We start from the raw sequence: 22,906 nt of genomic DNA on the forward strand, positions 1-22,906 counted from the left end.
CAGGCTTCGTGCATTTGTATATAGGCACTTGAGGTAACCTGCTGATCACCCCTCTTTCTCAGTATGAGGCAGGAGCCCTCCCGTCTCACGCGCTCCTGCTCGTGCCTCCTCCCGGTATCCCACTTCCCCACTTATCTCTGGGCTTTGGTCTTCTTCCCCTGGTGAACCTAGTTTAAAGCCTTCCTCCCTAGGTTAGCCAGCCTGCTTGCGAAGATGCTCTTCCCTCTCTTTGCTAAGTGGAGCCTGTCTCTGCCTAGCACTCCTCCTTCTTGGAACACCATCCTGTGGTCAAAGAATCCAAGCCTTCTCTCTGAGACCACCTGAGTAGCCATTCGTTGACTTCCACGATTCGACGGTCTCTGCCCAGGCCTTTTCCTTCCATGGGGAGGATGGACGAGAACACCACTTGTGCCTCAAACTCCTTTATCCTTCTTCCCAGAGCCACGTAGTCCGCAGTGATCCACTCAAGGTCACTCTTGGCAGTATCATTGGTGCCCACGTGGAGAAGCAGGAAGGGGTAGCGATCCAAAGTCTTGATAAGTCTCGGCAGTCTCTCCACCACATCACGAATCTTAGGTCCTGGCAAGCAGCAGACTTCTCGGTTTTCCTGGTCGGGGTGGCAGACAGATGACTCAGTACCCCTGAGGAGAGAGTCCCCGACCACCACCACCCGCCTCCTTCTCTTGGGAGTGGTGGTCGTGGAACCCCCAACCCTAGGACAGTGCATCTCATGCCTTCCAATCAGCGGAATCTCCTTCTGCTCCCTTCCCTCAGACGTATCATCTGGAATGCGTTACCTAGGGAGGTGGTGGAATCTCCTTCCTTAGAAGTTTTTAAGGTCAGGCTTGACAAAGCCCTGTCTGGGATGATTTAGTCGGGGATCGGTCCTGCTTTGAGCAGGGGGTTGGACTAGATGGCCTCCTGAGGTCCCTTCCAACCCTGAGATTATATGATGGGGCTCCGGGGCCACAGAGTGGCCTGGTGGGGCAGAGCCCGCGACCCCGACAGGGCCCTGGGGCCAGAGAGCGGCCTGGTGGGGCAGAGCCCGCGACCCCGACGGGGCCCTGGGGCCAGAGAGTGGCCTGGTGGGGGAGAGCCCGCGACCCCGACGGGGCCTTGGGGCCAGAGAGCGGCCTGGGGGGGAGACCCTACAATAATCCCCTCAGCGATCAAAATGGCGTCGGGAAGCGGTCTCACGGGCCCGCCCCTGGCCAAGGCATGTCCCAGAAGGCCTTGCGCCCCGCCGCGGGGCCTCATGGGCGCGGTAGTCCCGCCGGGGCCGGACTACGGTTCCCGGCCTGCCCCGCGGCCCCGCGGAGAAAATGGTGGTGTTCGGTGCGGGGCATGCCGGGAGCGGCCTTCCCCAGCAGGCTGGTGGTTACCCAGCGGGCTGCGCGGCTGCCGCGGCGCCTCATGGGAACCAGAGTCCCGGCGGCCCCGGCCGCCCTTTGCCCTGAGCTGGGTCGTGGGCATCCCAGTGGGCTGTGCGCCTGCCGCGGGGCCTCATGGGAGCTGTAGTCGCGCCGGACTGCGACCCCGCCATTGTCGGACGGAGCCTCCCCGGCCGAGCCGGACTACAGCTCCCGGCGTGCCCCGCGGCCCAACGGCACAGCGCACAAAATGGCGGCGGCAGGCCCCGCGCGCGCGGGGCCCGCCGGGAGCTGTAGTGCCGCGCGTCCGGCGCGCCCGCTGCCCCGCGCGGCGCGGCCCGGCGGACTCCATTTCCCGTGGTGCCGCGCGGCGGGCGGCGCTAGCGGGGGCGGGGGCAGCTGCTGGCTCGGAGTCAGGCTCAGGCCGAGGCGGCGGCGCGGAGCGAGCGGGCGGCCTGGCTCCGTGAGTGGCGCAGACGCGGCGCGGGGGGCCCGGGGCCGCGGGGAGGGGCCTGGGGCGAGGGGGCAGCAGAGGAGGGGGATGGGGAGGGGGCAGAGGAGGGGGTCGGTGGGGAGGGTCTGGGGTGGGGGGGAGGGGGCAGAGGAGGGGGTAGGGGTGGGAAGGGGCAGGGGCAGGACGGGGATAGAGGAGGGGCTGGGGTGGGGGGCAGGGGGGTGGGGATGGGGAGGGGGTTGGTGGGGAGGGTCTGGGGTGGGGTGGGCGGAGGGAGCAGAGGAGTCGGTGGGGGCGGGGGGCTGGGGAAGGGGTGGGGGGATGTGGTTGGGTAGGGGCAGGACGGGGGGCAGAGGAGGGGTGGGGAGGGGGCAGAGGAGTGGGTCGGTGGGGAGGGTCTGGGGTGGGGGGAGGGAGCAGAGGAGTGGGCAGGGGGGATGGGGAAGGGGAGGGAGCAGGGGGATGGGAGGGTGTGGTGGGGGTAGGGGGATGGAGAGGGAGCGGGGGGGCAGGGGAGGGTGTGGTGAGGACAGGAGAGGATGGGGAGGGAGCAGAGGTGGGGGTGGGGGCAGTGCAGGAGCCACAGCCCCCCACCTGGGGATGACCCTCAAAGTACAGATTTTTCCCCTGTAATTGTTGCGTCTTCCCCCTTATCTCTGCTCCATAACCCCTTCTCCCTCTCTGCCCCCCCCATCCTCCCCCTGCCATAGAGCGTCATTTAGGCCATCCCTTCGCCCTGCATGCCCCCCATCTTCTCGTCTGTGCCCCCTCCCTGCAGTCTCCCCAACACCAAACCCCCTCCTCAGGCTCCCCGGAGGTCTGCCCTCGTTTACATGCTAATTTGGATCTAGCTGTGTGTTGTCATCCTAAAAAGACATTTGTTGGGGGTGGGTTTTGTGTTTGGTATGTTCGGGGCGGAGGCGAAGGGCACCCTTGCTAGGGGACCAGGAACTAGGAATCAGGACACCTGGGTTCTCTGGGAGGGGAGTGGGGTCTAGTGGTTAGCGTGGCGTGCTGGGGCCGCTGGCGGCCCGAACTCAGGGGTCTGAGGCCGTGTGTCTCCCCACAGGTCTTGCAGGCCCGGGCGGTGCTAGCCTGGCGGCGCCATGTACAATGGGATAGGGCTCCCCACTCCCCGGGGCAGCGGCACCAACGGCTACGTCCAGCGCAACCTCTCGGCCGTGCGGCACAAGAAGGAGCGAACCGACTACAAGTCGGAGGAGGAGCTCAGGAAGCTGGAGTCGTCTCTGGTTAAGAAGCCCAACCAGGAGATCCTGGACCATGAGCGCAAGCGGAAGGTGGAGCTGAAATGCCTGGAGCTGGCCGAGCTCATGGAGGAACAGGGGTACGTGTGGGGGTGCTGCACTGTGTCACACGTGAGGGGGGGCACATTGAGGATGGAGATGGGATGCAAGGGGCACAGCGGAGGTGGCGATGGGAGGTGGGGGTGGTTGGGGGCACACTCGGGGTGGGACATGGGGGGTACGCATTGGGAGGGCACACAGGGAGCTTGGGGGCACACATCGGGGGTGGGGATAGGATGTGGGGTTTGTGGGGGGGCACACATGGGGGGGTGGGGATGGGACGCGGGGCGTTTGGGGGGGTACACATCAGGGGGTGGCGATGGGAGGTGGAGGTTGTTGGGGGGCACACGTTGGGGGGTGGGGATGGGACACGGGGGTTGTGTGTGTTGGGGGGGGTGCATTGTGCTATGCCGATGAATGTAGCTAGGATGCCCCAAAGTAGGCTGTACCCTGCCATGGAGAGGGCCCGTCCCGTGCTCCAACGGGCCCCTTGACGCAGTGCAGGGGTGCATGGGGGAGGGGGCATGTGCCGTGGGTCCCTGTCTTCTCAGGCTGTGGCCTGGTGGCTGGAGGAGCTCTCGGGGCAGGAGACCCCCAGTTCAAGCCCTCCTGTGGAGAGGGGACATTGCCCCGGCTCTCTGCCCCCGGGCTGGTGGGCCCGTAGCTGATGCTGCCACCGCTGCCTGTCTGTCGCCTTCTTTGGCGGGCACCGTAATAAAGGCCTGGGAGGCACCGAGACCGTGGGGTGTCGGGGGGTCCACGTTGCCCCCGACTTGCTTTGGGAGCTGCCGGAGGATGGAAAAGCCGGGCACTGGCCCAGCCTCGCTCAGGTGTCCTCGGCCAGAGTCCGGGGACGCCCCGTCTCGCCCGGCGCCCCCTGACTCTCCTGGCTCCTCTCCCCAGTTATGCTGAGGGCGAGATCCAGGAGAAGGTGGCGACCTTCCGGCTCATGCTCGTGGAGAAGGACGTGGCTTTGGGCAAGGAGGGGGAGCAGCAGCCTGAGCAGAAACCAGCGTAAGTACCCAAGAGGGCCACCAGCAGTGGGGCGCATCCCCCAGCGTGCCTCCCCCCGGCATTGCGAGCTTCACTGGCTGGGCGCTAGAGAGGGGCTCCACCTTCCCTTCCTGCGTCTTGGGCCTGAGATGTGTCAGCGGGTGCCCCATCCCTGCCCCCCTCGGCTGTGCCGATGCCCCTCATTCCCAACCCGCAGCCCCCTGCTAGCCCAGCTCTGGGCTCCCCCCAGCTCTGCTGGTGCCCCTCACTCCCGACCCGCAGCCCCCTGCTAGCCCAGCTCTGGGCTCCCCCCAGCTCTGCCGGTGCCCCTCACTCCCGACTCGCAGCCCCGCTAGCCCAGCCCTGCCCCCCGCCCAGCCCTGCCGGTGCCCCTCACTCCTGACCCGCAGCCCCCTGCTAGCCCAGCTCTGGGCTCCCCCCAGCTCTGCCGATGCCCCTCACTCCCGACTCGCAGCCCCGCGAGCCCAGCCCTGCCCCCCGCCCAGCCCTGCCGGTGCCCCTCACTCCCGACCCGCAGCCCCCTGCTAGCCCAGCTCTGGGCTCCCCCCAGCTCTGCTGGTGCCCCTCACTCCCGACCCGCAGCCCCCTGCTGGCTCAGCTCTGGGCTCCCCCAGTCTTGCGGTCTGTTGCGCCCCTTACCACCTCCTCTCCCCTTCCCAGGGTCACAGAGACCCACCAGCTGGCCGAGGCCAATGAGAAGAAGAACGAGCGGCTGAGGGCGGCTTTTGGCATCAGCGAGAATTACGTCGACGGGAGCTCGTTCGACCCCAGCCGCAGGGTGAAGGAGGCGGCGGCTGCCAAGCAGCAGCAGGAGCAGCAGAAGCAGTACGGGTACTGGCTGGGGTGCCCCCTGCTGGGGTCTTCGGGGTTGTGGGGGCCCCGTGCTGGCGGGGGGAAGGCTGTGTGCGGTGCTGGGGTGGATGCTCAATACCTCTCCCTGTCTGGCCTGAGTTGCAGCCCTGTACTCTAGCGGCGGGAAAGCAAACAATAGGACACAAGCTCGAGGTCTGTTGCCTCCATACCAGGGGTTCAGCTCGTGGTGAGGGAGGGGCTGGACCAGGGGCGATTAACCCCTTCACGCCTGCTCTGTCTGTCCCCAGCCTGGTCCGTGAGTCCAGCAGCTCCCGCTCTCCATCCCCCAAGCAGAAAAAAAAGAAAAAGAAGAAAGACAGAGGCAGGTTAGTACCAGGACACCTGGGTTCTCTCTCCAGCTCTGGGGGGGGGAGTGAGGTCTAGTGGTTAGAGCGATGGGTGCTGGGAGCCAGGACTCCTGGGTTCTCTCCCCAGCTCTGGGAGGGGAGTTGGGTGCAGTGGGTAGAGTGGGGGGGCTGGGAGCCAGGTCTCTTGGAAGTCTCTGATGCCCTCCAACTGCGTTTGACTCCAGTTGCATTCCCCTGCAGGTCAGAGAGCAGATCCCCTTCTCGAAGGGAGAGGAAAAAGAGCTCTAAGAAAAAGAAACACAGGTAAGGGATGGGCTGGCTCTGGCGGGGGGGTGGGGGGCAGGGAATGGGACATGTGGCCTTTCCCCTGTAGGGGGCGCTGGCTCCAATCCAGCCCCAAGGCGGGTGACTGGCTGGCTCTGGGGGTGGGGAGTCTATGGGCCCCAGGGTCTGTTAGTTGCGGGGCGATTGGGACGCAGTGGGGTGCCATGGTTTTGCTGACCTCACATTCCATGTTCTCTGTCCAGGTCTGAGTCAGACTCGAAGAAGAGGAAACACAGGTGAGGGACTGCGCTGGTTTTTCTTAGTGAAATGGGCAGCCCCGCCCTGTCCCAGCAGGGGGCGCTGTGGGGGTAGCTCCTGGTGACTCCAGCCCTGGCCTTTCCCAGCAGGGGGTGCTGTGGGGTGGAGCGGGGCGGTGGCTGTTGGGGGGAGCTCCTGGTGACTCCAGGCCTGGCCTCTCCCAGCAGAGGGCTCTGTGGGGTGGGGCGCTAGCTGTGGAGGGAACTCCGGGGTATTCTAGCCCCGGCCTCTCCCAGCAGGGGGTGCTGTTGGGGGCAGGGCACTGGGCGTGGGGGGCTCTCCCGTTTCCCAATGGTCCCTGTTACTCACCTCAGGTCTCCCAGTCCCAAGAGCAAACACAAAGCCAAGGAGAAGAAGAGGAAGAGGTAAGAGTCCAGTGTGTGCCCCCCCCCCGAATGCCACAGCTAGTCCCCTCCTGAACCCCCACTTGTGTGCCCCCTGCACCGCTGTCAGCCCCCTCCTGCACCTTCCTGGCCTGTGCCCCCCAATGCTGCGGCCAGACCCTTCGGCCTGCGCTCCCCATGCTCCCTGATTCTCGCCCCCCACGTCGCCCACCCCCTGCTGCCAGGATTCCTCCCCACTAATCACCCCCCCACCACCTGCGCTCCCCACACTCCCTGATTTGGCTCCCCCCCCCGGTTGCCCTATCCCCTCCACCGGCCAGGATTCCTCTGATTTCCTCGCCCCAGCCTGTGCTGCTCACGCTGCCCACCTCCCAAGGGCAGGTATTATTCCCCCTAACCGACCGCGTGCTCTCAGATCCACCAGCGAGTCGGCATCCCAGAAGGGCCGAAGAGGTCGCTCGTCCTCTCCAGACTCTTCCTCCTCCTCGGAGAGCTCGCGGAGCAGGTAGGCGCCCTGCCGGTGGGGTGGGGGTGGGGTGTCAGGGGCGCGGGATCCTGCCTCGAAGGGCTTCCTAACACCCAGGGGGTGTTGCTGCTCTCAGTGATCTCTGATCCTTCTCTTTTGCCCCAACCTCCCCAGGTCCCGGAGTGTCACCACTCAGAAACGGGCTTCCCGGCCCAGCGTGAGCCCCGCCGCGCCGCCGCGGAGGAGAGCTGACCCCGAGGGTGCCCCAAAGGATGCCCCCAAGAGAGATCACTCAGCATCCCCCGAGGTCAGCCGGCGTGCACAGAGTGGCAGCCCCCGGGAGGGTCGAGATAAGCGAGAGGTGAGTGGTGGGGACTGGGAGCCAGGACTCCTGAGTTCTCTCCCCAGCTCCGGGAGGGAAGGGGGGGTCTGGTGGGTAAGAGCAGGGCAGGGATGGGAGCCAGGACTCCTGGGTTCTCTCCCCAGCTCCAGGAGGGGAGTGGGGTTTAGTGAGTCAGAGGGCTGGGGGAGGCTGGGAGCCAGGACTCCTGGGTTCTATCCCGGCTCTGGGAGGGGAATGGGGGCTAATGGGTGAGAGCAGTGAGGCTGGGGGTGTGGGTTGAAGTCCATGCAGTAGCAGCTCTCTCTCCCCTTCCCACAGAAGCAGTCTTCTCGGCGCTCCCCCCGCCAGCGTTCCTCCTCCCTGTCGCCCGTCTCCGAGGGGAAGCAGAAGGACAAGGATCACCCCCGGCAGCCAGAGCGCAAATCCACCCCCACCCTGACCTCGGCGCGTGAGCCACGCCCACAACGCCGCTCCCCGTCCCCCGAGCCGGCCCGGGAGAGGGCCTCGTCCGGCCACAAGCGCCCACCCTCCAAAGAGACCAAGTCCCCCCGTTCCTCCTCCCCGCCTCCGAAAAAGCCAGTGGCTGATCGCCCCAAGAGCCCGTCGCTAGTGGCTGCCCCCTCGGCACCGGCCACGACCCGGAAGGCCCCCTCCCCCCAGCCATCCCGCTCAGGCTCTGAGAGCGACGAAGACTCCTCCTCCTCTTCTCCCGAGCGGGATAAGCCGGCCCCAAGCAGGCAGGAGAAATCGAGGGGCTCCCAGCGCCGGGACCGCTCCAGTTCTTCCCCGGAGCCCTCCCAGCCTGCTAAGGCTGCCCCCAAGCCCTCGTCCCGGCGTGAGCGATCTGGCACCCCCGCGAAGAGTGCCAAAACCCGCTCCCTCTCAAAGAGAGACGCCAAGTCACGCTCGCGGACGCCCCCTTCCCGCAGGGAGCGCTCCCGCACCCCGCCCCGCCGGGGAGGGCGTTCCCGCACCCCGCCCCGCCGGGGAGGGCGTTCCCGCACGCCACCGAGACGGGGCCGGTCCCGATCCCGGAGCCCCCAGTGGAGAGGCAGGTCCCGGAGCCCCCAGAGATGGGGCCGTTCCCGTTCCCGCACTCCACCCAGGTGGGGAAAATCCCGTACGCCCCAGAGGAGGGGGAGATCTCGCAGTCCTCAAAGACGAGGATGGTCCCGCTCCAGGACACCCCAGAGGCCTGGCTGGTCTAGGAGCAGGAACACGGCGAGGCGGGGTCGGTCTAGAACCCCGCCCCGGCGAGGCAGGTCCCGGTCTAGAACCCCGCCCCGGCGAGGCAGGTCCCGGTCTAGAACCCCGCCCCGGCGAGGCAGGTCCCGGTCTAGAACCCCGCCCCGGCGAGGCAGGTCCCGGTCTAGAACCCCGCCCCGGCGTGGCAGGTCCCGGTCTAGAACCCCGCCCCGGCGTGGCAGGTCCCGGTCTAGAACCCCGCCCCGGCGAGGCAGGTCAGGGTCCTCTCCCAGGCGGGAGAAATCACTGATTTCAGCCAGGAGGAGCCGCTCTGGGTCGTCAGCTGAGCGGAGGAAGAAATCCAGGCTGCTCCTGCGGAGGAGCCGGTCAGACTCGTCGCCAGAAGTAAAGCAGAAATCCAGGAAAGTGTCAAGACGCAGCCGCTCCACATCGTCCCCTCGCCTACGGAAGAAATCCAGATCATCACCTCGGAGGAGCCGCTCTGGCTCATCATCTCGGCCAAAAAAGAAATCCAGATCTTCCCCTCGGAGGAGCCGGTCAGGGTCGTCTCCAGCGCTGAAAAAGAAATCCAGAACGCCGTCCAGGAGGAGGAGGAGGAGGTCTGGTTTGTCTCCGGCACTCAAAAAGAAATCCAGAACACCACCTAGAAGAAGCCGGTCTGGATCGTCTCCAGAAGTGAAGAAGAAATCCAGGTCATCCCCCAGACGAAGGAGATCTGGATCTTCTCCATTGGCGAGAAAGAAATCCAGATCACCACCGAGACGAAGCAGGTCTAGGTCTTCGCCAGTGTTGAAGAAGAAATCTAGATCACCGCCGAGACGAAGCAGGTCTAGGTCCTCACCAGTGTTGAAAAAGAAATCTAGAACACCCCCGAGACGAGGCAGATCTGGGTCCTCTTCAGTGGTGAAGAAGAAATCCAGATCACCACCTGTGAGAGGCCGATCTGGGTCTTCTCCAGCATTGAGAGAGAAATCTAGATCGCCCCCAAGACGCAGCAGATCTGGATCATCTCCAGCCATGCGAGAGAAATCTAGATCGCCCCCAAGACGCAGCAGATCTGGATCATCTCCAGCCATGCGAGAGAAATCTAGATCGCCCCCAAGACGCAGCAGATCTGGATCATCTCCAGCCGTGCGAGAGAAATCTAGATCGCCCCCGAGACGCAGCAGATCTGGATCATCTCCAGCCGTGCGAGAGAAATCTAGATCGCCCCCGAGACGCAGCAGGTCTGGATCATCTCCAGCATTGAGAGAGAAATCTAGATCGCCCCCGAGACGCAGCAGATCTGGATCATCTCCGGCCGTGCGAGAGAAATCTAGATCGCCCCCAAGACGCAGCAGATCTGGATCATCTCCAGCAGTACGAGAGAAATCTAGATCGCCCCCGAGACGAAGCAGATCTGGATCATCTCCAGCTGTGCGAGAGAAACCAAGATCACCCCTGAAACGAAGCAGATCTGGATCCTCACCAGAACAGAGAGAGAAATCTATATCACCTCCTGCGAGAGGCAGGTCTGGCTCCTCTCCTGGGTTGAAGAAGAAATCCAGTTCTCCTCAAAGGCAAAGTGGGCTTGGATCTTCACCAGCAGTGGAAGGGAAATCCAGATCTTCTCCAGGGAGAAGCAGATCTGGATCCTCTCCAGAATTGAAGAAGGTGTCTAAGACCTCTCCAAGACACAGTGGTGCTGTGTCTTCTCCAGTGGTGGAAGAGAAATCTAGCTTGCTTCCAAGATGTAGCCAGTCTGGATCCTCTCCAGAACCGATGAAGAAATCCAGATCGCCGCCTGCGAGAGGCAGGTCTGGATCCTCTCCAGAACTAAACGATAAATCTAGCTCACCACTCCCAAGGCATAGCCAATCAGGATCTTCTCCAGAGCCAAAAAAGAAATCCAGATCACCTCCAAGATGTGTTAAGCCTGGTGCCTCTCCAGTGGTGAAGGAAAAATCCAGATCTCCTCAGCCATGGCAAAGCCGATCCGGATCCTCTCCAGAAGTGAAAAAGAAGTCCCCATCTCCGCCCATGAGAGGGGTTTCTGCAGAGCAAGCAAAATCCAGATCGCCTCCCTCACTGAGCGGATCTGGATCATTGTTGACACTGAAAGGGAAATCCAGTTCGCCCCCAAGACGCAGCCGATCCGGATCCTCTCCAGGGTCAGGAAGCAAGCTTGGGGCAGTTTCAAAACACAGCAGGCCCGTGGTTTCTCCAGAAGCTACAGAGTTAGTGAGGATTTTAGCAAGTCAGGTCAAGCCGACGTCTCCTGAGACAAAAGACAAATATGGAATGTCCCCAAGAAGGAGCAGATTGGGGTCGTCCCCTGGCATCAGAGAGAAATCCAGAACACCTCCAAGCAGCTCGGAGTCTTCTCCAGAACGGGCAGAAATATCCTCATCACCTCTGAGACGCAGCAGATCTGGCTCGCCCCCGAGGCCGCGGGAGAAGTCCCGGTCGCCCCCGAGGCCGCGGGAGAAGTCCCGGTCGCCCCCGAGGCCGCGGGAGAAGTCCCGGTCGCCCCCGAGGCCGCGGGAGAAGTCCCGGTCGCCCCCGAGGCCGCGGGAGAAGTCCCGGTCGCCCCCGAGGCCGCGGGAGAAGTCCCGGTCGCCCCCGAGGCCGCGGGAGAAGTCCCGGTCGCCCCCGAGGCCGCGGGAGAAGTCCCGGTCGCCCCCGAGGCCGCGGGAGAAGTCCCGGTCGCCCCCGAGGCCCCGAGAGAAGTCCCGGTCGCCCCCGAGGCCCCGGGAGAAGTCCCGGTCGCCCCCGAGGCCGCGGGAGAAGTCCCGGTCGCCCCCGAGGCCCCGAGAGAAGTCCCGGTCGCCCCCGAGGCCCCGAGAGAAGTCCCGGTCGCCCCCAAGACGCAGCAGGTCGGGCTCATCTCCCAGGCCTCGAGAGAAATCCCGATCTCCTGCAAGGTATGGCAGTTCTGGCTCATTTCTGAGATCTAGAGAGAAATCCAGATCGCCTGCAAGGTACAGTATATCAGGCTCGTCCCTAAGACTTCGAGAAAAATCCAGATCTCCTCCAAGGCGTGGCAGGTCCGGCTCATCCCCGAGACCTCGAGAGAAGCTGGGGGCGTCTCCCAGAAGCAGCCGCTCTGGGTCGTCTCCAGAGAGACCCAAGGGCCCGACGAGGCGTGGTCGGTCCAGCTCCCCCTCCAGAAGGGGGAAGTGGAGATCTTCCCTGCGGCGAGGAAGATCTGGGTCGTCGCCCAGGAGAACCCGCTCCCGGTCCATCTCCAGACGAGGCAAATCCAGAAGCTCCCTGCGGAGGGACCGATCCATCTCGTCGCCCGGCAGGAGCCGCTCGAGATCCACCTCGCGATTCTCCCGCCGCCGGGAGCGCTCGCCGTCCTCGCCCCGCCGCGGCAGATCCCGCACGCCGCCCCGCCGAGCCCGAGCGGGGTCTTCCCCCCGGCGCCGCGGCTCCCGGCAGCCCCGCTCCCGCTCCCCGCCGAAACTGGACGTCTCCCGCACTCCAGCCTCTTCCTACCGTGGCCGCTCGAAGGCGTCACCAGCCAGGACCCGCTCAGGCTCGGGCTCACCAAAACGAGCTGGGAGGAGGTCCCGCTCACCGCCGGTGCTGGAGAAATACCCCAAAGTGGGAGCAGCTGACAAGACAGCACCAGGCAGAGCTGAGAAGACGTCGCCCGTGGTGGTGGTGCCCATCCGGCGCAGTCCGTCCTGCTCTCCGCCGGCACCGGACGAGGCCTCCCCCAAAGCCAGGAAAGCCCATTCCCCTGCCCCCAAGATCCACTCCCCACGGTCAGAGGGATCTCTGGGAGCGGTGAGGAATGGGGGTCCAGCGCCCGCCTGGACCCTGAACTCCTGCCCTGTCGCCCCTGGGGGCTCCCCACCTGCCGGCCGCCTCCCCCCAGCCAAAGGGCCAGAGAAAGTCAGATCTTCCTCCTCTTCCTCTTCCTCCTCCTCCTCTGCATCCCACAAGGTGCCCAGCCCCCTGCCCGCCCCACTCCCGGTGCTGCCCCCCAAGGAGGAAGACAGGGAAGGGCCAAAGGTCAAGTCGGAGCCGCCAGCCCCGGAGGGGCCCGGGGAGCTGCCAGACAAAGCCCGGAGTGGAGTCCCCAAGCTGCTGGTGCCGCTGCCGGTGCCCCCCCGCACCCCGTCCAAAGAGAAGAGGAGCTCGTCCACCTCCTCGTCGTCCTCCTCGTCGTCCTCGTCCTCTTCCTCGTCCTCTTCCTCCTCCTCCGACTCCAGCTCCAGCTCTTCGGAGTCCAGCCACGACTCTCCAGCGAGCAAGGGGCCCGACCTGGAGACAGCGAAGAAAGAGTGAGTCCCCTGCGGTGCCCCCCACAGCCAGAGCCCCCCACAATGTGGCATGTCCCCGCTCTCCCTGGTCCCCCACGGTACAGCAGGCCTGTCCTCTGCCTGGTCCCCCATGGCCTGTCCCCATTCCTTCGCGGCACGCCCTCCCGTCTCCGGCCCCTTGCAGCAGGGCACCCTTCACCCAGCTCCCCACCCCATTCCTTCTGGCCCAGCCCAGTGCCCCCCTGCTGAGCTACCACCCTGCGCATGGTGCCCCCTGCCCAGTCCCACTCTCCCCTGCCCCAGTTTCTCATGCCGCCCCTGTCCGCAGGCCCCTGAGTCCGGCGCAGAAGGAGCTGGCCCGCGAGGGGCGCCCCCTGGAGGTGGCCAAGCGGAAACGCCGTTCCCGAAGCTCCAGCAGCTCCAGCAGCAGCTCAACGTCTTCATCCTCCTCGTCGTCCTCCTCATCTTCCTCCTCGTCGTCGTCCTCCTCCTCCTCGTCCTCTTCTTCCTCCTCCTCCTCTTCCTCCTCCTCTCCTAAGCCGGGGCCCCAGCCACAGCCGAAGGCGGCCCCCAAGAAGCTCTCGCCTGAGCAGAGGCGGTAAGTATGGGGTGTTGGTCTGGACGCCTGGATCCTCATTGTCCTAGGGGTTGGGCATTGCCAGGCTGGATACCTGGGTCCCTGTTTTCCCCTGGATCCCTCTGGGTCTGTCTGAGGGGAGTTGGTGGTTGATGCCAGCCAAGATGCCTGGGTCCCCATTCTCCCCAGGGAGCAGGAGCACAGCTGGCTGACCCTGGGTCCCCTGCCCTGTCCTGCCCAGAGTGCTGCTGGTCCCACCCCCCGCAGGGGGCGCTGCTGTCTCATCTGCCATCCCCCCTTCCCCCGCACAGCTCCCGGAGCCCCCGGAAACCGATCGACTCCCTGCGTGACTCGCGCTCTCTCAGCTACTCCCCGGCCGAGCGGCGCCGGCCCTCCCCCCCGGAGCCCCCCCCGGCCCAGCGGGAGCGGCACAGGTAGGTGTCTGCTGGAACCCCAGGGACCAGCTCGTGGGTGGGAGGGGGGCTAGGAGGGAAGGGTGAGGGGTGGGGGGGCTGAGGAGCAGGGGAGGGGGGAATCGGGCGCCTGGGAGGGGGCAGGCTTGGAGGGTTGTGGGTCAGATCTGGGGGCCCCACTGATCCTCCCCTTACCCGGCGCCCCCCTCAGTGACAAACCCTCCCAGAGGAGCCGAGGAACCAACAGCCGCTCCCCGGGTCGCAAGCGCAGGCGGGAAACGCCCAGCCCCCCCCATGCTGCCCGTCGCCGAGCGTCCCGGTACGAGGGGGCTGAGACGGGGCTAGATGGGCCTGTGGGTCTGATCTGGGGGGGCTGGGAGAGGGCAGGATACCAGGGTAGATGGGCCCATGGGGCTGATGAGGGGGCAGGATACTGGGGTAGATGGGCCTATGGGGCTGATCTGGGGCAGCCAGGAGGGGGCAGGATACCAAGGTAGATGGTCCCATGGGGCTGATCTAGGAGGGGGTGGGGTACCGGGGTACATGGGGCTGATGGGTGTGGGGTGCAGGACAGGGCGGGATACATGGGCCCGTGGGGTCATTTGGGGGGCGGATCGGGGTAAATGGGCTCATGAGGCTGATCCGGAGGGGCAGGGAGGTGGCGGGATACCGGGGTAGATGGGCCTGTGAGGCTGACCCATTGGGGTCTGCATTTTCCCCCTTTCTCCACAGGGGGCCAGACCTCTCCCCGTATCCCCTTAACCCCTCCCCCCTTTCTCCTCTTTTCAGGTCGCCGTAGCCCGCGGGGCTCCGCCCAGCCTCCAGCAGCAGCGCCCTCTAGCAGGGGCACCGGCAGCAGCCTCCTCTGTTTCCATTGGTTCCTTCCTTCACTTCCCCCTCCCTCATTGGTCGGCGGCTACGTCCCGCCCCCTCGGCTGCCGGGGCCCCGCCCCGTTGTGACTCGAATCTCGTTTTTTTCCCATGTGAGCGTTTCAGTTTTTTCTCTTCTGTGAGTTTTACCGATAAAAAAAAACCCGACAAAACTTCTGTGTTTTGAGACAAGTGGGGGGTGGGGGGGGAGTTGGGTTGATTTAGACAAAAAATGGTTAAAGAGGAAAACACAAAAAAAGTGGGGGGGGGGTTGGGGGGGGGACTGAAAAAGCCGGCTTGATTTAGTGTTTCTCAGTCGGGGGGCTGGCGAGATCCTGCTTCTCCGGCAGAGACCTGCATGGCATGGGATGGCATGCGTCCCCCTACATTTCTGAGGTGCATCGCCCCTCTTTGAAGCACCCCCAATTTTCAGGGGGTGAATCCCCCCAAATCTCGGGTTTAGATCACCCCTTTCTTTTGCAGCCCCCCCAAATTTTAGGGGGTAGATTGTTCCGCTTTCACTGGCAGCTGCTCCAGAATCTCAGGGGGCGCTCTCGTTGCGAGCACCCCAAATTTCCAGGCCCATATCCCCCTTCCCAGCCCCCCCCCAAATTACTCTGATTGGGGGCAAGGAAGTGATTTTGAGTTCTCCTTGCCGTTAAAATGTGGGGGAGCGCCTCTTCGGGCTCACGGTGGGGGTTCTCGCTATCGATATTTGGGGGGATGTTAGCAGGAGCATCCTGAGTTCCAGGGCACAGTCTGCCCTCTTCTCAGGAGCCACCCCCAAAATTAGACTCCTTTTTAGGGGAGCATATGTGCTTTCAGTTAAATTTGGAGCACCTCGTCTGATGTGTGGAGGGGGCAGAGTTGGGGGTTCACCGGACCCCCCAGTAGAGGATGTGAGGGGGGGCTCTTTGAACCCCAGAACAGCAGTTTGGGGGCACCGTCAGCAGAGCCCAGATCTGCGGTTTTGGAGCGTGAGTGGCTGTGCCACGGGCCCCACAGTTTGGGGGGGGGTGGTGAGCCGGCTGAGAAACCCTAAATCGAAGGGCAGATGGGGGGTGGCGGGGGGGGCAGAGAGTTTTCTTCACGTTTCTTAAAAGCGTTCGATTTTTTTTTTAATCTGTACAGCAAGGAGACATTTTTCTGTGAAATAAACTACGAAATGCAGAGCCTGCGCCCCCTCCCTTTCCTCGGGTGCCTGCGTCTTTCGGGGGGCGGCGGGGGCCCCCCCAATCCTCGCCCCCTGCCCCGGGCGGCCAGACAATAACCAGGCAGATGCTCCCCCCCCCGGGACCCACAGGGGGCAGGAAAAAGCCGGGGAGGGATCCCTGCATAATGGGGGTGCCCGGGGATGGTTAGGGGGCTGGGCGAGGGGCTCACTCCAGTGAACCCCTTTATGGAGCGACAGGCAGGGTCCCGGGGGCTCCTGAGCCTGCTGCTATATCAGCAACGGCCACAGGAGGGCAGCACCGGGCGTACCAAGTCCAGCCCTGCGTTCCCCTCGCCTTGGTGCAGGCTGGAAAGTCCCATTTCATAACCCCGCTGGGCCCCCCCCACCCCAGACCCACAGCCCCCTGCCAGCCCAGCCCTGACCCCCCCGCCCTGACCCCCCCTGCTCTGCCGGTGCCCGCCCCTCCCGACCCACAGCCCCCTGCCAGCCCAGCCTTGACCCCCCCCGCTCTGCTGGTGCCCCTCACTCCCGGCCCGCATCCCCCTGCCAGCCCAGCCCTGACCCCCCCACCCTGACCCCCCCTGCTCTGCCGGTGCCCGCCCCTCCCGACCCGCAGCCCCCTGCCAGCCCAGCTCTGCCCCGCCCAGCTCTGCCGGTGCCCGCCCCTCCCGACCCGCAGCCCCCTGCCAGCCCAACCCTGACCCCCCAGCTCTGCCGGTGCCCGCCCCTCCCGACCCGCAGCCCCCTGCCAGCCCAGCCCTGACCCCCCCAGCTCTGCCGGTGCCCGCCCCTCCCGACCCGCAGCCCCCTGCCAGCCCAGCTCTGCCCCGCCCAGCTCTGCCGGTGCCCGCCCCTCCCGACCCGCAGCCCCCTGCCAGCCCAACCCTGACCCCCCAGCTCTGCCGGTGCCCGCCCCTCCCGACCCGCAGCCCCCTGCCAGCCCAACCCTGACCCCCCAGCTCTGCCGGTGCCCGCCCCTCCCGACCCGCAGCCCCCTGCCAGCCCAGCCCTGACCCCCCCAGCTCTGCCGGTGCCCGCCCCTCCCGACCCGCAGCCCCCTGCCAGCCCAGCCCTGACCCCCCCAGCTCTGCCGGTGCCCGCCCCTCCCGACCCGCAGCCCCCTGCCAGCCCAGCTCTGCCCCGCCCAGCTCTGCCGGTGCCCGCCCCTCCCGACCCGCAGCCCCCTGCCAGCCCAACCCTGACCCCCCAGCTCTGCCGGTGCCCGCCCCTCCCGACCCGCAGCCCCCTGCCAGCCCAACCCTGACCCCCCAGCTCTGCTGGTTCCCCCCCCCCCGACCCGCAGCCCCCTGCCAGCCCAGCCCTGACCCTCACTCCTGACCCGCATCCCCCTGCCAGCCCAGCTCTGCCCCCCACAGCTCTGCCGGTGCCCCTCGCTCCCAACCCTCAGCCACCTGCCAGCCCAGCCCTGACCCGCCCCCCCAGCTCTGTCGGTGCCCCTCACTCCCGACCCGCAGCCCCCTGCCAGCCCAGCCGTGGGGTCCCTTCCCTCACGGGGCTCTGCCGGTGCCCCTCGACGCTCTACTTCTCCTGTGTGTGGTAGGCAGGTGGTTGCAATGGTTTGCGCACCTTGCTGCAGGGAGCGGGGGCTCAGCAGGGGGCGCTCTCCCCCTGGCAGTCAGGGCCGGCCCCAAGGCGGCGCTAGGGGGCGCTGTGCTGCAGGGAACGGGGTGAAGCTCAGGGGAAGCATTTCCTTTGAAAATGTCCCCAAGCCCCGGAGTCTGGGTCCAGTCCCAAACCAGGGGCGTCTGTTCTGCCTCCCTCGCTCCCCCTCAGCACCAGAATGGATTTTACCTCCCACTTTGTGTTCCCGGCGTCACTGCGCGGCTGTTCCCCTGCTGCCCCACCCCAGAGCTGGCTGCATCTCAGCCGCAGGTGAGTCATCCCTGTGCAGCGTTGTATGCGGCTGTTTCCCAGCCGCTCCGCCCCAGAGGTGGCTGCATCCTAGTGCCAGGTGAGCCATCCTAGTGCGGTGTTACATGCGGCTGTTTCCCAGCTGCCCCACCCCAGAGGTGGCTGCATCTCCGCGCCAGACAAATGAATTTGAGGAGGCAGATTTATGAGTTTTTGTCTTTCAATGCAGCAGTTTATTTGAATCCAGACGCTGGCTGAGGTACAGTCCCTAGATCCTTCCTCCCCGGCTTTGTGTGGATAACAACCTTCTATAGCTGTTTTGCCTCAGCAAAGATTTGAAACCATCCCCCCCCTTTCCCGGGCCAGGGTCTGAGCAGACTCTGGGTGCTCCCCAAGTTTGGGTTCCTGATACCTTCATTTCTTCTGCTCCTGAATCCCCGGGACTCTCAGGGGGCTTTTCACCCCCAAGTCCCGGACTCCTGGGTCCCTCCATTCTGACACCACAGCTTCCCTTGGCTCCTTGCTTTTCTCCAGTGCCTGGATGCCTGGGTCCTGCCCTCAGGATCTTCTTTGTCCTCCAGGTGCCCGCGTCCTCTTCCCACCCCCAGCCACAAGACCCGGACTCCTGGGTCCCGTTCCACCAACACCCCCACCTCTGGCGCTGGGAACCACTCCCCCCGTTTCTCCTCCCAGACCCCGGGGTCTTGGGACTCTTGGCTCCTACCCCGCCTCAGCCCTGGCCCGGACTCCTGGGTTCCCTTCCCCCACCCTCTCTGGCCCCCGGACTCCTGGGTCCCCAGCCCCTGCAGCGTGGCGGTCTCTCGTCCCGTTGCTCACAGTACACTCATCCATAAAGTAGGAAACACTACACGGGACACGGCGGTTTAGTAGTGCTTTCTACTTTATGGAGGAGTCCACTGTCCGTATCGGTGCCAGGTCTCAAGCGGCGTCCTTCGGCGGGCACCGCCCTGTGCCAGGCTCCGGCTGCCCCGTGCCCTGCCCTGCCCTTCCCTCAGCTCCCGCTGCCTGCGGTCCCCGGCTGGGTAGATGAACAGGGAGCCACAAGCAGAGGGGGCCGGTTCAGGGACCCTGGGAAGGATTGTCAGAACCCAGGCGTCCGGGCCCCCAGCCTCCCCTGCTCTAACCACTAGACCCCACTCCCCTCCCGGAGCCGGGGAGAGAACCCAGCCCTCCCCCTCCTCTACCCTGGTAGACCCCCTCCCCTCCTAGAGCTGTAATTTGGTATAATTAGCAACAAAATAATGACTTGTGCAGTGAGCGTTGTAAACGAATGATCACTTATTACTTGACTGATTTAACAGCAAGGGGTTACAATGATCACTGCAGTATTAATTCTCTAATTACAATATTAAAATAAAGATCCCGATTCTGCTTAAGTAGCCACACCTCGTTGCCAATTATCAAACGACCCCTCATGATCTCCAAGGTGGATCCGCTGCTCGTTAGGTGGTGAGGAACGATTTAAGCGCCATTTAACGCCGCAGAGCACAGGCTCTTGATTGAATTACTCATTAGAAAACGGGGATTAATTACTAAATACTGTTATTATTAAGAGACTAATAATTATACAATTCTGACCAATTGTTAATTGTAATTTCTAGCTGCAAAAAGGGTTTTCTAGGCTGCAAATAAATCACTGTGAAATGGCTAATTATTGGAAAGCATAGAGAGCAAATGAGAAGACGCGCAATGTAATTTCCTAGGGTATGGCTAATGATTGCAAACGTAATCGCTTCGTTCCTAATTTGACAACCGGCCGCTGGCTCCTTGCAGGGCTGCTGGCGTGGGAGATGGACCGATTAGAGACTAGAGCTTCAACGTCATTTTAGCCGAGGAAACTGTCTCAGGAGGATCGGTGCAGTGAGCAAATTATTTTAGAGTTGGCAAATAAGGCAAGAAATAATTAGTAAGTAATCCCCAGCCCCCTCTCCCCTCCCAGAGCTGGGAGAGAACCCAGGAGTCCGGGCTCCCAGCCCCCCTGCTTTAACACACCAGCCCCTTCTTCCCTCCTGGAGCTGGGAGAGAACCCAGGAGTCTGGGCTCCCAGCCCCCCCTGCTCTAACCCACTAGCCCCTGCTCCCCTCCCGCAGCTGGAAGAGAACCCAGGAGTCCGGGCTCCTAGCCTGGAGCAAAGGAGACCTTCTTACCTGTGCCCCGTATCCAGCTCACAGGTATGGGATTCAAGCGAGGTGCTTCCTGATGTTAGAGGCTGGGGGACCCCAAAATCCTTGTTTGCTTGGTTGGAAGAAGAGGGGCTCTGAGCCTGTACTCCCCACTTACTGTCCCCCCCCCCCGCAGAGATTGGGGCATGACTCCCAAGAGGAAGAGGCTGGTGGAGGGACTAAGCAGGATGGGGGACCCCAGAAGGGGGGGACCCCAGAGGGGACTAGAGGCAGGGGCTCTGGGGCTCTGCATCCCTGCGCCCCAGACTTGGGCCCCGGACGGATCCCGCCCCCCGCTGTGGTGGAAGCGGGAAGCAGGCGCCATTTTGCTGTTGCATAAACCCCTGTGTGGGTTTGCGACAACTTCCGCTCCTGTGGGGCGCAGCACGCAACAGACAGCCCAGCAACCCCCCCTCCCAACACCCCCCAGTTCCAGAACTGGGGACACTGAGGCACAGAGAAGCAGAGTGGATAGAACCCAGGAGTTCTGGCTCCCAGCCTCCCCGCTCTAACCACTCAACCCCACTCCTCTCCCAGAGCTGGGAATAGAACCCAGGAGTCCGGGCTACCAGCCCCCCCCGTTCTAACCTCTAGACCGCACTCCCCTCCCGAAGTGGGGAATAGAACCCCGGAGTCTTGGCTCCCAGCCCCCCCATCTCTAACCTACTAGACCCCACTCCCTCCCCGAGCCGGGGAGAGAACCCAGGAGTCCTGCATCGCCATAGGGTGAGAAACCCACCTGTGTCTGTGGCGGGGGATGGGGGGCTCAGGGAGGAGGACGGGGGGGCTCCGGTCAGCAACCTGCAGAGGAGAGAGAGCGAGGAGCCGGTGACAGGGCTTTTTATGGTTGACCCGAGGCCCTCCCACTATGCGCCCCTCCCCCGTCCCGCACCAGTCATGTGATCGGCCGCCCTCCACCCCCCCGCCCAACCACAGGAAGTGGGGGGCCGTGGCTCGAAGTGGGGCCTGACAGCGGAAATTCTAGCCCCCTCACCCAGCTCAGTGCATAGCTTCACCCCTGGCCGCGCGGGGTTAATGGACCCAGCCCCACATGGTGGCAGGAAGGGGATCTCGGCCCAGAAAGGGGAACAACCCCCCACCCACTCCGGCTCTTCCAGACCCGTTAAAGGGCCAGGGGCAAGAGTTGGCTTGGGGAGCTGTGCCGGGGCCCCTCACTCCCAACCCGCAGCCCCCTGCTAGCCCAGCCCTGCCGGTGCCCCTCACTCCCGACCCACAGCCCCCTGCTAGCCCAGCCCTGCCGGTGCCCCTCACTCCTGACCCGCATCCCCCGCTAGCCCAGCCCTGCCTCCCGCCCAGCTCTGCCAGTACCTCTGACTCCCGACCCACAGCCCCCTGCTAGCCCAGCCCTGCCCCCCTCAGCCCTGCCGGTGCCCCTCACTCCCGACCCGCAGCCCCCTGCTAGCCCAGCCCTGCCCCCCCCCAGCCCTGCCGGTGCCCCTCACTCCCGACCCGCAGCCCCCTGCTAGCCCAGCTGGGAGTGAGGTCTGGGGGGGTTAAAGCTGTGGAGCTGGGAGCCAGGACTCCTGGGTTCTCTCCCCAGGGGCAGTCAGTGGGGGTCAGGGGATTGAGGGCTGTCCCGGGACGTGTGGGGGGTGCCCTGGCCGGTTCCCTTTGTGGCCCCCATTGTATGCTAAGAACTGGTGCTGTGGGGTGCTGGGCAAAGGGTGGCAGACACAGTGACACCCCCCGCCCCAGACAGCTACGTACCCTGAGTCCCCCCCCACCCACGCTCCAACTCCTGCCCTGTCCCAGCTCAGGCCCCTGGACTCTGGGTGAGCACAGTGGAGCTGGGGTGGGGGACAGCAGAAAAGCCCCCCCCACCCTCTAGCGCCCAGGCCCCCCCCCCCATCCCCATCTATTCCCTCCTGGATCCCTGCCCCCAAGCTACCGCCAGGCCCTGCCTTCCCCTCCCCCGCAGGCTCGGTTAACGCTGTGACCTTAATTTTAGTGGTTATGGCACATCTGGTGCAAGTGTGAATGGAAAATTCATAACGTTTTGTGGAAGGGCGGGGGCAGGGCTGGGCTAGCGGGGGGCTGCGGGTCGGGAGTGAGGGGCACCGGCAGAGCTGGGGGGGCAGGGCTGGGCTAGCAGGGGGCTGCGGGTCGGGAGTGAGGGTCACCGGTGGAGCTGGCGGGGGGCAGGGCTGGGCTAGCAGGGGGCTGCAGGTTGGGAGTGAGGGGCACGGGCAGGGCTGGGCTAGCAGGGGGCTGCGGGTCGGGAGTGAGGGGCTCCGGCAGGGCTGGGGGGGTTCAGGGCTGGGCTGGCAGGGGCTGCGGGTCGGGAGTGAGGGGCACCGGCAGGGCTGGGGGGGCAGGGCTGGGCTGGCAGGGGCTGCGGGTCGGGAGTGAGGGGCCCGGCAGGGTTGGGGGGCGGGGCTGGGCTAGCAGGGGGCTGTGGGTCGGGAGTGAGGGGCACCGGTGGAGCTGGCGGGGGGCAGGGCTGGGCTAGCAGGGGGCTGCAGGTTGGGAGTGAGGGTCACCGGCAGGGCTGGGGGGGGCAGAGCTGGGCTAGTAGGGGGCTGCGGGTCAGGAGTGAGGGGCACCAGCAGGGCTGGGGGGGCAGGGCTGGGCTGGGGGGGCAGGGCTGGGCTGGGAGGGGGCTGTGGGTCGGGAGTGAGGGGCACCGGTGGAGCTGGGGGGGCAGGGCTGGGCTAATGGGGCTGCGGGTCGGGAGTGAGGGGCCCGGCAGGGTTAGGGGGCAGGGCTGGGCTAGCAGGGGGCTGCGGGTCGGGAGTGAGGGGCACCGGTGGAGCTGGGGGGGCAGGGCTGGGCTAATGGGGCTGCGGGTCGGGAGTGAGGGTCACCGGCACAGCAGGGGGGGTGGGGGTGGAGCCCCACAGGTGTAGGTGGGTGGCTTCCCCTCCCCCCAGGCCCTGCTTCCTCTTTCTGTCTCTGGGGGTGGGAGGTGCCGGGTCGCTGGAGCTGGGGGAACTGAACCGTGGCTGAGGGCAGGGGGTTGGCGGGCGGGGGGGGGGGCTTCACTCTGCAGCTGTTCCCCTGCCCCAGAGCTGGCTGCATCTCAATGCTGGGGGGCAGCTTGTGTGAGCTCAGCCCGGAGAGTTGGGGGGGTTAACCCTGGGGCTGGGCCCGGGGATCTGAGGCTCACATGGGACAGGAAGTTGTGTCAGGGGCTTTGGGACAGGAAGTGGCTCCCGCCCTGAAAGTCGGATGGCTTCCTGGAGATAAAGGGCTTTTCAGCAGGTGGAGGAGGGTGGGGCGGATTTGGGGGGCCCCTGGCAGTGAGAGAAACCCAGGCGTCCTGGCTCCCAGCCCTCCCCCACTCTAACCCACCAGACCCCA

General features: G+C 65.0%; 1 protein-coding gene across 3 annotated transcripts; it reads left to right on the plus strand.

Annotated features, from left to right (window-relative positions):
* The first annotated feature begins 1,759 nt into the window (after positions 1–1,759).
* SRRM2 (serine/arginine repetitive matrix 2) lies at positions 1,760–14,529 on the plus strand. 3 transcript variants are annotated; one of them, XM_077820463.1, is made up of 15 exons: positions 1,760–1,833; positions 2,894–3,169; positions 4,032–4,142; positions 4,803–4,973; positions 5,243–5,320; positions 5,543–5,605; positions 5,830–5,862; positions 6,199–6,249; positions 6,644–6,733; positions 6,869–7,055; positions 7,356–12,517; positions 12,825–13,094; positions 13,385–13,507; positions 13,698–13,805; positions 14,276–14,529. In XM_077820463.1, the coding sequence occupies exons 2-15, from the start codon at positions 2,931–2,933 to the stop codon at positions 14,283–14,285; spliced, it is 6,696 nt and encodes a 2,231-aa protein (XP_077676589.1). In that variant the 5' UTR covers positions 1,760–1,833; positions 2,894–2,930; the 3' UTR covers positions 14,286–14,529. The 3 variants fall into 3 exon arrangements, with proteins under 3 accessions (XP_077676589.1, XP_077676590.1, XP_077676591.1); XM_077820464.1 differs by having other exon boundaries at positions 4,803–4,967; XM_077820465.1 differs by lacking the exon at positions 13,698–13,805.
* The last annotated feature ends 8,377 nt before the right edge of the window (positions 14,530–22,906 follow it).

This window comes from Eretmochelys imbricata, chromosome 6 (assembly GCF_965152235.1).
Source record: "Eretmochelys imbricata isolate rEreImb1 chromosome 6, rEreImb1.hap1, whole genome shotgun sequence".
Taxonomy (NCBI): Eukaryota; Metazoa; Chordata; order Testudines; family Cheloniidae; genus Eretmochelys; species Eretmochelys imbricata.